The sequence below is a fragment of the Arachis duranensis genome, chromosome 9, assembly GCF_000817695.3.
Source record: "Arachis duranensis cultivar V14167 chromosome 9, aradu.V14167.gnm2.J7QH, whole genome shotgun sequence".
Taxonomy (NCBI): domain Eukaryota; kingdom Viridiplantae; phylum Streptophyta; class Magnoliopsida; order Fabales; family Fabaceae; genus Arachis; species Arachis duranensis.
This window is the reverse complement of record NC_029780.3, coordinates 115261802-115277009: the sequence shown is the minus strand read 5'-3', so window position 1 is coordinate 115277009 and position 15208 is coordinate 115261802. Positions and strand designations below refer to the sequence as shown.

General features: G+C 37.0%; 2 protein-coding genes across 2 annotated transcripts; one reads left to right on the top strand and one right to left on the bottom strand.

The window, feature by feature from the left end:
* The first annotated feature begins 366 nt into the window (after positions 1 to 366).
* LOC107467698 (leucine aminopeptidase) lies at positions 367 to 2751 on the top strand. Its single transcript, XM_016086863.3, has 4 exons — positions 367 to 1474; positions 1561 to 1794; positions 1885 to 2211; positions 2295 to 2751. Exons 1-4 carry the CDS (start codon positions 497 to 499, stop codon positions 2583 to 2585), a joined length of 1830 nt encoding a protein of 609 aa, XP_015942349.1. The 5' UTR covers positions 367 to 496; the 3' UTR covers positions 2586 to 2751.
* Positions 2752 to 4056: 1305 nt separating this feature from the next.
* On the bottom strand, positions 4057 to 8550 carry LOC107467671 (casein kinase 1-like protein HD16). The gene is made up of 16 exons (XM_016086824.3): positions 7932 to 8550; positions 7626 to 7739; positions 7453 to 7526; positions 7272 to 7341; positions 7134 to 7189; positions 6902 to 6973; positions 6661 to 6755; positions 6511 to 6577; positions 6254 to 6383; positions 5942 to 6160; positions 5684 to 5814; positions 5405 to 5579; positions 5231 to 5321; positions 4821 to 4978; positions 4500 to 4688; positions 4057 to 4409 (listed from the first exon to the last, which is right to left on the bottom strand). Exons 1-16 carry the CDS (start codon positions 8238 to 8240, stop codon positions 4350 to 4352), a joined length of 2010 nt encoding a protein of 669 aa, XP_015942310.1. The 5' UTR covers positions 8241 to 8550; the 3' UTR covers positions 4057 to 4349.
* Positions 8551 to 15208: the final 6658 nt, after the last annotated feature.

The window sequence follows — 15208 nt, the reverse complement described above, 5'->3', positions numbered from 1 at the left end:
TTATAAATATTTTTTTAAAAATATAAATTATAACTTATAAAAATATTTTTTTTAAAATTAGATAAATTTAAAAAAAAAAATTTAACAATTTAACAGATCCAAACAAATTTCAAACTACTAAGAAACCTGTTCAAGTATTCAACAAATTTTTTTTTTTTGTTTTTTTCTTTCCTTTGGACAGTTTCAAGTTTAAATTGAATATATTATTCGAGGGGAATAAAATCCTAATTTTGCTTTATTCGAACATAAAAATATAAAATCATGAAAATACACGTAATAATGTCTACTAAAAAAGTGTAAGTAGTTGATAGGTTTCTTTATTCCCCTAATAAAGAACCATAAGCAGAGCATTTAATATTTGAAGAACCTAACATGAAGCATCGGAAAACGTTAAAAAGATAATAAAGCTGGGGAGCCGCATCGTTCTTCTTCTTCTTCTGTGAGTCTCCTATTTAAGGAAGCACAACACAACAGCCCTTTGCCACTTTCACTAACAATGGCACCTGTTGATCCTCACTCGTTCACTGAGTCAACTCAGCCAGCCACCACTCACATAGCATTAACTCTGTACTTCGACTTCCCCTCCTCCACCATCCACGCCTCCGCACTCTTCACTCTCCAAACCCCCCACTCCGGCCCCTTCTTCCTCGACACTCGCTCCCTCACCATCCACTCCGCCCTTCACGCCGACCAAGCCATCCCCTTCTCCCTCTCCGCCACCTCTGACCCCATCAAAGGCACCCTCCTCACCCTCACGCTTTCCAACCACTCTTCCTTCATCCTCACCTTCTCCACCTCCCCTTCCTCCTCCGCACTCCAATGGCTCCTCCCTCCACAAACCTGCAACAAAACCCACCCTTACGTCTACACTCAGTGCCAAGCCATCCACGCGCGCTCTATCTTCCCCTCCCACGACACTCCTGCCCGAAGGATTCGCTACTCTGCCATCCTCAACATCCCTTCCGAGCTCTCCGCAGTCATGGCTGCAAACCACGTCACGCGCCGCCCTCCGCGTGACGACGACGCCCCCGCTCTCGCCTCATTGAACTTGAACTGGTGCAGCCAAGACCGCGTGGTGGAGGAGTTCGTGATGGAGCAGCCGGTGCCTCCTTACCTCTTTGCCTTCGCGGTTGGGCAGCTCGGGAACAGGGAGGTGGGACCCAGGACTAGGGTTTACGCGGAGGAGGGTTCGGCGGTGCTGGACTCGGCGGCGAAGGAGTTCGAAGGAACAGAGGATATGATTAGGGAAGGAGAGAAGCTCTTCGGAGAATACGACTGGGAAAGGTTTGATCTTTTAGTGCTGCCGCCGAGTTTCCCTTACGGCGGAATGGAGAATCCAAAGATGGTGTTCTTAACTCCAACTGTGATCAAAGGAGATGGCAGTGGTGCTCAGGTTGTGGCTCATGAACTTGCTCACAGCTGGACTGGTAACTTGATCACCAACAAGACCAACGAACATTTCTGGCTCAATGAGGTATTAATTATTATTATTATTAGTTATTTATTATTATTATTATTAATTGATTGATTGTAATGGGGTTTTACTGATTGTGGTTTTAGGGTTTTACTACATATGCTGAGAGGAGGATTGTGGAGGCTGTGCAAGGAGAGAAAAGAGCTACACTGAATGTTGGAATTGGTTGGAGAGGTTTGAATGAGGAAGTAGAGAGGTTCAAGGACAACTTGGAGTTCACAAAGCTTAAGAACAATCAACAAGGAATCGATCCTGATGATGTTTATTCTCAAGTTCCATATGAGAAAGGTTTCCAGTTCTTGTTTCGAATCGAACGGCAGGTATTAGCTATTCATCTTCTCTGTTGTGTTGTGTGTTATTGCTTCATAGCTCTGTTTTCAAATAGATTCTGAATTTAATTTACTATATAGGTTGGGAGATCTGCTTTTGATGAGTTTCTGAAGAAGTACATTGCCAAGTTTAAGTTCCAATCGATTGATACCGACACATTCCTGGATTTCCTGAAGGAAAACATTCCTGGTATAGAGAAACAGATTGATCTGGTGCTGTGGACTGAAGGTACTGGGATCCCTTCTGATGCTTACGAACCCGAATTGATTGTATATAAAACGATTGTGTCGCTGGCGAATGAGGCTGCTACTGGGAGGATGCCGGGTGAGGATGAAGTTGCTGACTGGCAAGGTCAAGAGTGGGAGCTCTACTTGGACAACTTGCCCAAATCCATTGAAGCTTCTCAGGTACATACTCAGTCATTTCTCTGGTTTTATCCCATTGTTTAAATGCTTGAGATGAACTGGTAATTCTTGTTTTGACAATGCAGATCGTAGCCTTGGATTCGCGCCACAAGCTATCCGAATCGAAAGATTATGAGGTGAAGGTGTCGTTTCTACAACGGGCTATCTTGTGTGGATGCAAAGAATACTACGGCGAGGTGGAGAAGACATTGAAGGAAGTAGGGAGGATGAAGTATCTTCGGCCACTTTACACTGCCCTTGTGAAAGGAAGTGAAGAAGATAAAGTATTTGCAAAGAGGGTATTTTCAGAGGCGCGTGAGTGTTACCATCCAATTGCTCAAAGTGTTGTTGTGTCTATATTTAGCAAGCATATGTAGGACGAGCATTTCTCAGTGTTTTCTACTTTTGTGTTACTGTTAACATTGCAAACAGGGAACTGAATCTTGTTGTGTTTTTAGTAATAGTGAAGGTATCTTCAAATTACCTCACTGTTTATCAGTCCTGGAAGAGAAGAAAATGAATTCCAGTTTACCCTTCAAACTATCAAGGACTCTTTGTTTTTCCTACTCTTTTTTCCCCAAAAAACTGGTTTTCTGCCACCACTTTCTTGTTTTAATAGTGTTTTTATCAATTATCTTTGATGTCACAGTATCAGTAATATTTTCGTTTTCTAATATTTCCATTTCAGATCAATTTTCAGTAAAAAGTAAAAATGATAAAATAAAATGTTAAGTCTACTGTGACCAGTAAAAACCTTTCATTGACACTTAGGAATAGTGTGTATACTTTTTACATTTGTTATACAACTTTGCATTCTCACGCCAAATACTGTAGTTAACCTTATTTTTTATCTACTACCCAAATGATTATTCAAACTTCTAAATTTGATAGTTATGAATGAATCCAATGAAGTGTGAAATAAAATGTAGTTTGCAATCATAGATTTTGAATCGTAAATTATTTGTAAGAGTAATTACTTTCAAATTTTGAAGTATAAAAATACTTCAAAAATGTTTTAAAATATAATAAAAAGTATACAATCAATATAATTTTTTTTAAAATATTTAGAGATGAAATTTTAATACTATTTTTTCAAACATAATTAAAAAATATTTTTTAAAATTTGGTAATTTTAGTCATAATGTCCCAAAAAAGTTCTAAAAAAATAAAACAAGAGATGAAATTTTTATTTTTTTTGAGTAAAGTATCGTTTTTGTCCTTCATGTTTGGAGTAAGTCCCAAAGTTGTTTCTGATGTTTTAATCGTCCTATTTAAGTCCCTAACGTTTTAAAATTTACTCAATGTTATCCTGTTGTTAGGGATTAACGTTAGGGACAAAAACGATACATAAAAATAAATTTTAATTTAATTTTATCTTTTAATAATATTAATTTTTTACTGTACATAATATTCAATTATTTTTTAATTACATCTAAATAAATTACATTTAATCACATTACTTTCATTTTAAATAAATTTATTTTTTATTATTTAATCTTAATTAAATTAGGTTGAATACCATGTATAGTAAAAAATTAATATTATTAAAGAATAAAATTAAAATTTATTTTATGTATATTTTTATCCTCAATGTTTTCGTTCTATTTAAGTCCCTAACATTTCAAAATCGTCTCAATTTTGTCCCGCCGTCAATTCTGTTTTGAAATGTTAAAGACTTCAATAGAACGACTAAAACAATTCTGTTTCGAAATGTTTGCAAACGCATCTAGCTTATCATAATTGTTAAATTACAAAGCATTGATTCCCACATAAACACAATATACGTAGAAAGCATATTCTTCCTTATTGGATATTAGATGTATGTATGCCATTGCCATGTGGATAATGTTAAATTTTAATGGACACACCCTATTGATCAGAAAACCAGCAGCATAGCATATACATAGTTACATAATGTAGAAACACATAAAACTAAACTGCATATTACATTGCTCAGCAACATCCCCTCCACCAAAGTCGAGCTTTAGAATAGAAGGGAAGAAACGAAACAATAATCTATATAACTCATAAAAATATGGTCTTCTGCCACCACAAGATTCTACAAAACGATCATATACGATCGGGCAGAAGAAAATTCACAAATTCCAGTGTCATTAAAATGCTTTGACTTTTAACTCAAATCAGCATACAGTACGCCCATAGCACAAACAAGCAAGATAAAGATTCTTTGACCATTTCTCCTGAAAACAAGGACACAAGATGAGAAAACAAAAGTCAGTCTTACATGTCGACTTAGAAAATCAACTAGTTGTCGGTGTTCGTTCCGTTACCTTAACATGTGTGCTGGGAAATTGAGATGTACGTAGAGTTTCCTGAGTTTCATCTCCTGGCTTGCGTCTCGGAATACTTAATATTAGAGCAGATTGGTCCAACGTAGCAGCAGTTGCGGTAATTCTATAACCACCGTCCCAACGTCGATGGATACCCTCACTTGGATAGAGAAAATCAAGTTCAACCACCTACATTAAAAAGGTTGTCGATAAAAGGCAGGAAGTCAGTCTCATATTGATAGAAGGATATATCAAATACTAGATCGGATAAAACTGTTACAACGAAATTGCACATTCATAGAATACAAATTATCAGCAAACCTGATCACTGAATCCAGCATTGCGAGACATAACAACACCCCAGCGACTTCCAGCAGTAGCCATTGATGTGACATGAAAACCTTCTTTCCACTTCTTGTTTATCCATTTGAAGGGGAAAGAATCACTTACTTTGTATGATTGTTGAGTATACTGTGTACCTGCAGAAATTAGATCACAAATGACACCTCCCAACAAAACTTAAGGTAGCAAGGCAGATTAATTATATGTAGACTGTAGAGAACCACAGAACTCGTTTATTAACAATAATGAAAATAATTTGTCGGGGAAAAGGTTGCAAACCCTGTAAGGCTTCCCATGATATTGAAGAAAATAATTTCATAATCATCAACCAGGAAGAAAACAAAAAACAAATAATTCTTCATTAAAAAATGTTACAGGTTGCAATCTACCTTTTGACATCACCACAAGAGAGGTTCCATTATTTCCCCCTGCAATAGAAGTGATGTAATAATTCTTATCCCACTGCTCCATGATCCATTCCTGCAATAAAATGGAGTCACAGTGATAAGTTTCATGGTGTGAAATTATATTCTTAAACAAGCCAAGTAATACCGTGTTTTCACCTTGTGCAAGAAAAAAGGTGACAACTTATAGACTTGATTTGTAAATCCAGTTCCAGCATCCATAATAAGTGCCCAGAGATTGGAACATGATGATACACAACTAATAAGAAGGCCATCTGCAATTCCTCTCTCAACATGCTGTGCTAGTCTTGCATCAGCCACATTGTAATGATACCTAAAAAACCAACCAATTTATAAGTCCCAAACAATATCATAGGCAACCACATATTAGATTGCAAGAGTAAAGGAAAATGCCACAATGAGTAATTGCGTTTCTACCTTTGTTTCATGGGCAGTCTTGCATTGTAAACTGAAATCCATTGTGTAGCAGGAACCCCTAATCGAACCTTCTTCTTTGGCTGTGAATCATCCTCTTCCTCCATATTCAGTCTACCCCGCTTTTGTCCAACCTAAGAATAAATTTTGGTTTTGTCAGATAAACAGATAAACTTATTCACAAAAGCCCAACCAGAAGATGGCTGGAGGGGATAAACCCAGAAAAATAAGATACGCAATAACCATAATTTTAGTCCTTACCTTCTGAGCACCGTCAGTATTAAGTGGCCGCAATGCTGGATTCGGGTCAAGTATTCCATTAAACAGTGATATTAACTTGGAATAGTTGGGTTCTTCATCAAATTTCATGTTCACTACAACCTCAAGAAAATGCCTAAATGGAGCAGGGCAAAAGCAGCACAGCATCTCAGGCGATGTCCCCATCTTCTTTTTGCAAACGAGGAAGGACTTGGTATCACCCTATGAGATAAGGTAAAACAAGATTGAAAAGTGATATATATAGTAATATAATCAGCATGATTACTTCATAGACATAAAATTAATGTATTTTACCTGATAACCTTGCCATGGTAACCGGCCTTTATGAAGGAAGATGAGTGTGTATGCAAGAGATTCAAGATCATCCCTTCTACTTGCAGTTCTTCCCAAATGAGCATGAACACTAGCATATCGAACAGTCCCTCTACATAACCCAACACAAAGGCACTCAAACCAAGTACATGAACAAGAGTTACTTAAAAAAACTTTTTTTTGCCGCCCAGAACCATCAAAAAAGAAAGAAAGAAAGAAGAGGAGGGTAAAAATTGAACCTAAACATGTCAGGACGCTGATCATAATCAACATGCATCCCACTTGAGGTGTCTCGCCACTTTGTTGCTGTGAACATGTAACTATATCATAAAGTGGTTTGCCAAAACGGAATTAAGAAACAGTTTTACCCTTGAATTGCATCTACTAACCTAATCCAAGGTCTACCAGAAACAGTTTCTTCTCTTGTGCTGTAGATGGCTGACCTAGTAAGAAGTTCTCTGGTTTTACATCTCCATGTACATAGCTTCAACAAACAGAAAGAATGAAAACTTCATTATTACTTTAGAGTTCTAAACAATCAAGACTTAATCAACTTATAAACATCAATCTAGGAAAGTACAAAGAACGAAACAAGGTGCTTAACAGAAAAACTCGTGAAGAATAACATACCCCTTCGAGTGCATCTTCTCGAGTATTGATAAGGATTCAACAGCTATGCATGAAACCATTTCAGCAGACATCCTAAACAATTATTAACAAAAAGGGGAGAAAAAGTTAAAAAGTTAGCAAGTTACTGCAGCATTTCTAACATGATACATTCAAATAATCCACATCTGTAAAATGAGTGTTGCAACAGACAGTGGGACACATCACGTCAAGATTTACGAATGCTTATACTCACGTCTGGCTTGAGGAATTCCAGACATCCCACAAACTCGGACCAAGCATGTCCATAACCTGCATAAGTGATAGAAACATTTTGTAATTGTTGAACCAACAAAGGGATGGTACAATGGACGTTGTCCAAAATAGATCATACCATTATGTAATATTCTCCTTGTCTTCCTTTGTAGTGTACCCTAGGTATTCCATGACTACCACCAAGGATGCTTTGGAAAGAACACAAAAGTCAAACCACAACTCAGTATACCTTATCACAAAGTGTCAAACATGAATGTGAATCAATCCATAAAAAACAATATGAAAAACAAAACACCTACTTGTAAACTTGCCACTCATATGGAGGGCCATAGTTACAGCCTTTACTGTTCCTATGTTCGAATTTCAGAGCCACCTGAGAAATTAAAGGCAGAAATCAACTTCAACCCAAATCAATCTCAAACCAAAAGTATCAATTAACTTGGAAAACCCGGAGGCTGCAATAGAAGCTCACCTCGGCAGCTCCAGGACCTGTTGCACGCTCACGACGGCCAACAAAAACCTGACCAAATCCACCTTTACCCAGTTTCCTGTCAACCTTGTACATAGGTGATCCTCCAACTTGAACCTTTAGAACCAAAAACACAAATAAATTAACAAACCAATGAAAAGAAAATCAGTCATAAGTCATAACATCACCAACATGTTAGCATCAACATAGTTTGTAAACAATAAACAAATAACATTCATGAAGAAAAAAATGCAACCTATAGAAACATGGGTAGCTTTAAAAAAGGACATAACATTATTTGCGACATACCCTCTCAGGAAAAGGGGGAGTGTTATCTTCGGGTGCAGCACCCTTGTTGGCGCTCAAGCCACCACTATCATCACCCATCACGCCGAAAACCTTTTCTTTAACCTCTTTCGCCTTCGCTTCCGATGTCACGATCACCGGCTTCTTCGCCGCTGCCGCCGCCGCCGCCTTTGTCTTGGGCCTACCCTTAACCCCCGCCGCCGCAGCAGGAGCGCGTGTCTTCACGTTCTTCCTTGCCGGTGCCGGTGGTTCCGAGCCCTTTTGGCCTACCGCAGCGCGACCACGTCGCACTCCACTACGAAGCTCCGGCATTCTCCAAACCCATGCAATCGATTCGCAGCGTCGATAATCTTTATCATCATATGCCTTATCAGAGCTTCGAGACCCGATTCATCGCTGAAATTTGCAATGAATTTTGAAGAATTAAAGGGGAAAGGGGGGAATTTTGTTGAAATTTTGAGCTGGGAATTAAAGGAATCGAAACCAATTAGTAGGGTTAGGGTTTGATGGTTAAGTAAGGTTTTCAATAGCAGATGTAAGAAAGAAGAAAGTAAAAGGAAGCAAGAGGAGCCTTACAAACAAGAAACAAACGAAAGGTTGAAGATGAAAAGCAACTTAAAATCTTTCAATTTATTTTCCTCTCAAGTAAGAGGGTTTTATTTTTATTTTTATTTTTTTCTCGCATAAAAATGAAAACTGAAAAAAGAAAATAGATGACGAAAACACAAAGAAAAATATTTTCTTTTAACCAAATTTGTGCAGGTCAATCTCTAGAGGACCAATGTTACCAAATCAATACTTCATCAAAAACTTTTATATTTTATTTTATATTATTATTGATTATTGGTGACCAAAATCATTTTGCCTTCTCCTGGAGTTGTTTGGCTGATGGGAAAATTTAAATATCAAATATGCGATTTTACAATTTTACCACAAAATATATCTTAGATTTTCTCCCTTATTTAAAACAAATGTAAGCCTAAAAAATTTGGTCGGCAACAACCTAACATAGTTCAACTCACTCAATTTATGCTAATTATTTGATTTTAAAGTCCTAATTCATCAGCACTGGTTCAAGTCTATCAACATGTATTTTTTTGAAAAAAAAAAACGTGTTTTACCAGTCATATTCTTATTTTTAGGGTAAATTTTAAATTAATCTATGATTAAGAAAGACCAAAAGATGGGTCAGTGAATATTTATTGGATTGGATAGTTGTAGCTGTTAATTATTTAAAATTTAAATAAATATGATTTAGAGAGTTTGCAAAGATAAATTTCTTTATATGTGTACGAGAAAATTGATAGTTAGTTTAAATTTATCTTACATAACAGTTGTAATGGATAGCATACAATAGGTTTAAATTTAATATAAATTTTACTTATGCATAAAAAAATTTTAGTTTAATCTTATTTTATTTGTGGGTTAAGAAGTTTTTAACTCTAATTTTATTTGTACTCTAAAGTTTTACATTTTCGATTTGATCCGCAATAAATTAAGTTTTTCAATCAAACACACTATTTAATTATTTTATACTTCATAAACACTAATAAATCAGGAACTACAAAATTAAGTACATATTAAAATTAAAAACAACAAAATAATAATAAATTTATGTTAAAATTACAAAAAAAATGTAGATTTGATCTCTATCAATTTCACTGTATATATAATAATTTTTAAATTTTTAACCACATACGATAATATAACAAGAATGTAGAGTAACCGTTGGTATTCTTCACAAACTACATACATTTTATGTCCCATCGGCTATAAAAGGATGTGTAATCTTTGGTATTCTTCACAAACTTTTCGTATCATATTTCTCACAAATACAAGACATGGCCAGTAATAATCTGTATATAGTTGTACTTGTGTATCCCAATTGTCGTATGAGAAACGGCGACAACAGGGTGACATTTGAGTGCAAGGATCCGATATTATTTCGCACTCAACGTGTGAATACGTTGTCGGATTTGAGGAGTTTGATATTGAGCAAGCTCGGTGGTACAGTAGAGGGAAATAGGAAGGGTGGCGTATAGGTTACTGGCCCCGATGGGTAATGGAGTCTTCTGATTTTGACTATTCCGACTCCAAGGAAATGAGCATGAGCAAGTGATGTTCGACATCCATGGGAGGATCATGGCGAAGCAAGTAATGGAGCTGTCTGCAGAGGTCGGACAAAATGGTGGTGGTCCTTCCATACACTCGACCTATGTGCAGGACGATTGACCTCTCGCACCACCGCCCATTCATGTTGCCGTTCCAGTGGATGAGGCGGAGGAGGGCAAGGAGGAGTCGGACGAGGATTACGTGGCGGACAGTGGTGAAAGCGGATCATCCGATAGTGGGGATGAGAATGAGTGTGTTTCGGAGACACCCGTTCCGACTGCGGCCCGCCATGTCCTGCCTCCACCTCTTTCGATACCAGCACTTTTGGCAGTTCCCTCTCACTATCACAATCTGGATTTGGATGCCATGCACGAGAGGACTCTATTTCTTGACACGGGTGAAGAGGATTACAACCTAGACGGCAGTGTAGAGTTTTGGGTGGGCTACAAGTTTAGAAGCCGAGAGGCAGTGCTTCAGAGTGTGAAGAACTACAGTATTTAGAGGAGTGCGGAGTACCGAGTGATAGAATCAGACCGATTAAAGTATAATGTGCAGTGCCGTCAAGCTGATAATGGGTGTCAACGGAACTTCCATGTGGCCCTTTCGACAGAACCTTAGATACTGGTAATATTAAGTTTATCTGTGCCTTTCAATAATTCATTACGATATGCTAAGTAGTTGTACGAAGTGCCTAAAGCAATCGTGTGTTGTTGTGTTCAGGGAGGTTCGGAGGGTGGGTGGAGTGCATAGTTGTCTAGCACCCACCGTGTCTCAAGACCATCGTCAGCTAGACAGTAGTCTGATATGCCGGGTCATCTTGCCTTTTGATTCAATCCAACCCCTCTGTCAGCATTATGGTTTTGCAAGGTGCGGTCCAAGCGAGCTATCACTTCAAACTGTCCTACAAAAAGATGTGGACAACCAAGCAGATGGCAATTGCACAAATATATGGAGATTAGGAGGAGTCGTACAATAAGGTTCCCAAGTTGCTTCAAGCACTGCAGAGCTGTTTTTCTGGTACCATTTGTGACCTCCGCGTCAAACCATTCTATGATGGGCACATCCTTGTACGTTACTACAGCATGTTCGACAAGGTATTTTGGTCTTTCCCGTCATGTGTAAAAGCCTTCAAGCATTGCAAGCCCTTTGTCTCTGTAGATGGTACGCATCTGTATGGCAGGTATGGTGGTGTGTTGCTTATTGCGGTGGCGCAAGATGGAAATAGCAACATCCTGCCTATTGCCTTTGCCATTGTGGAGTCCGAGAGCACCGAGTCATGGTCGTTCTTCCTAACTAATCTGAGACACCACATCACCCCCACAAGACGGCCTGCTGGTTATCTTCGACAGATCTCAGGCTATCAAGGCAGCGCTTAGCTCCAATGACAGCGGTTGGCATCCCCCTAGAGCCTACCATGCTTACTGCATAAGACACATGGTTGCGAACTTCATGACACGGTTCAAGTCCGTCGAGGGCAAGAGGTACCTCATTAACGCTGCGTATAGTCCAAGCAAGGCCGGTTACGAGTGGTATATGGATGCGTTGAGAGGAGTCTCGCCCACCATGGTTGAGTGGGCTAGTCGTTTCAGGAAGGAGATTTGGCTGCAACATTGCAACGGTGGGCGTCGGTTTGGCCACATGACGACAAACACCCTCCATGCAAACTGAATAAAAAAAATGTTTAACAGAATAACAAGTATTACAACACAGCAAGCAGAAGGAAATATCAAAATATTTAATTCCATGACTTACCTCATCGAACCGTAACCGGTCGATGGATACCCTATAGTGCAAGGCCCTGGACTGGTACTGGTATTTACTCTGTTGCTGCAATCCAACCAATATGAAAGTAACAAAGACATATACAACTTCTTAAGTTACAAACAATGCGAATTAACAGCAAAGTTTAACACGAAACGAAAAAGTAAGATTTCGATACCTGGCAGTTAGCGGGTACTGATAGACTCCTTTATTTGGTGGACACCACTAAGAAAATCTCTAGTAAATCCAACTCATCAGCAGCGGTGTGCAACCGGCGACATCCGTGACTCCCCACTGTGCCGCCAAACAGAGTGACTGGTAAGTCCAGGCCAGCACAGCAGAGCCCCATGATAACGCCATGCACTCTGCAAAGTCTGTAGAAGTGGTAGCCACCGTACGTGTACCAGGTTGTTGGACTTGTCTGTCAGCAAATATCCTCCAATCAGTAACATAATGTAGCAATTGACATACTGTCGGAGGATCTCAGGATCGTCGGTGGGGGCATCTGTCGGACACGATCACGCAACCAGACTAGCTTCAGCGTAAACGACTCATTCTTCTGCGCCGCCTGCTGTGCCACCACAGGAAGCCTGGCACCAAGCAGCTGCAACATCATTGCCCACGTCTCAGTGTTGTACCACCGACCAAAGTCACGAAGGCACCCCCCAACGGGATTTCCGTGTGCACGTAGGCCCAGGTGGTACGCCACCTCCTGCAGGGTGATAGTGACCTCACCCCACGGAAGATGAAACGTGTGCGTCTCCGGACGCCATCGCTCCACGTGTGCCGAAATCAGGGAATTGTCAAATGTGAAGTCCCTGAGCGGCACCGTGTCACTGAATCTGGCCTCAGCCAGATACGGGACGATGGCGTCGAGTGGAGGAAAGGTATGTCTAACTCGCCGGGGCAATAGAAGGCGAGGCCTCTGCGGAATGAAAAATAAAATTTTAACCTATAAATAGATAATAATACATTTTTCTACTCTACTTAAGAACAAAGTACTACTCCTACTTAGGAACATACTACCATGTGTCTACTCTACAATTGTCTCTAACTTAGTTATGTCGGTAAGCAAATCGTAATTAAGTCATACAAAATCTTACACAAGCAAATATTGTTCTAAATTCATCATACAGTCAAACCCCTAAAGCATCTTACTTAGTTCTTGTCACTACGAGACTACCCTAACAATGTCCACATACTTAGATTAACTGAACATAACGCAACTAACCTCAAAGTCGGTTGTCCCAGCGTAATGCGAAGTCTCGTTTAGTTTGTTGATGTCACCGTCGTTGCCCGCCTGGCGTGCCATCACCGTATCGGACTCAAATATGGAAGGAAACGGTTAAAAGATGGGAGAAAGAGTTTGACTAGGTCAAGGTGGGGTCCAGAAACACTGTGTAAACGACTTATACTTATAGGCGCCGTTCAGCCTCATCTTGTTTACAGTGTAAACGAGATAGACACGACGCAGCTGATGTGTCATATCTCGTTTATACCGTAAACGATATATGACTGGGAACGCAAAACGATAAATATTTTTAAAATTATTTATTTCAATAATTAATGCATTATTTTATTTTTTTAAATAAAAAATCCTTTTTTATTAGTCTGATAAAATAATAGAAAAAGGCTTTTATTTATAAATATTTAAGGTTTTAATTATTTTATTAAAAAAATTTATATTTTAAATAATGAGTTAATATTTAAATTAATCTCTAAAATTATATTTGCGTTTGAATTTGACTTTTAAATTTTCGATTTATTCAATTTATTTTTAAATTTAGTATTTGTGACTTGTATTATCCTAATCTTATTTTCGTCACATAATTGCTAACGAAATAATGAAATGATAATTGAAATATTTTTATTTCAGCTTTTTAGTAATAAAACTTTAAAATTCTAATTTTAATTTTACTAAAGAATTTTAAAGGTTTTTTAAGGCTAAGCTAAATGACTATGCATAATTTCTTAAGGATTCTTTAGGGTATTTATTATTTGTTACATTAAAAAAAACTTTTTAAAAAGTAAATTGAGATAAAATATTTTAATTGTCATATCAAATTATTTTTAAGGAGTCCAATATTCTAGTCACAAATTTATTTTAGTACGTTAATAATGATAATAATTCTGTGATAAAAATAAAATCAGAAATTAACATGAATTATAAATACTAAATTAAAAAATTAAATTAAATAAATTAAAATTTTAAAAAGGTGTCATGTTAATAACAATGTTTAGTTAAGCTTAGTGTAATGGGCCTACAGATTTCAGCCCACTTGTTATTAAAGCCCATTTCAAGTCCATTTGTTGATCAGGAAAAGTAAGAAAAAATGGTAAACTGCCAATTAACCCTAGTTCACATGGCATATCTCTTCCTACTTATTTTAAAGGTCTAGAGTTTAAACTCTACAAATTGTAATTGAGAAAAAAAATATGTTAAAAGTGTGAAGAATACGTAGATGTGTTATGTACTTAAAATTAAAAGTTGTCTAATCCATTGAGATACCTAAAATTGGAGTTCTCCAATTCACTTAAAAAAAAAAAGGTAAACCTTATAGGATTTCATTCCAGGGAAGTAGGGATAATTCAAACTATTATTCATGTAGCAACTGAAGTCTAGTTGAGATAACACATTAGTATATCTCTTAATATATTATACTTGGTTTCGAATTTTGACAATATTAAATAGCGAATAAAAATATTAGATGTGTGAGTAAATAATATGTATGACTTTATAATATAATGTCTAAAATTAGAGATTATCTAATACATTTGAAAAAAAATATTATTTATGGTAGAGAAAAAATATGAATCTTTTTACTGAACTGACTTAAAAAAATTAATTGTTAATTTTATTTATATATAAAAAATACAACGCACGTAATTGTGAATGACATTAAAATATAAATTAAAAAGTATTGTCATATAGATCCATTTAATTAATGATATGTAACTTTGATTTATTATATGGGCGATTCAATTTTTTTATGATAAAAGAATGAAACTTCTAAATTAAACTGAACTTAAATGAAGTTTAAAAAGTAAACATTATGCGTGTACAAATAATGAGAAGGTCTCAAACAATATATACACAACAAAAATATTCTTCTCTTTATTTATATATATGTACACTGCAATATATATAATATATATGAATTATCTTTATTATGTTAAGATAATAGTATTGGTAAATATTTATAGTAAAGTTTTTTATTTATATTTTTTATTTTATATTTGTTTTCTCTTCCTTATTTATTTATTTTACAATACGTTATTAGCACGAGACTCTAATCAAAATTTAAGAAGATTTAAATAATAATTTTTTATTATGCCAAAACTCTTTCATCTTAAATTTAATGCTCTTGATATATCTGAAAACAACTACTTATCATGGATATTAAGGG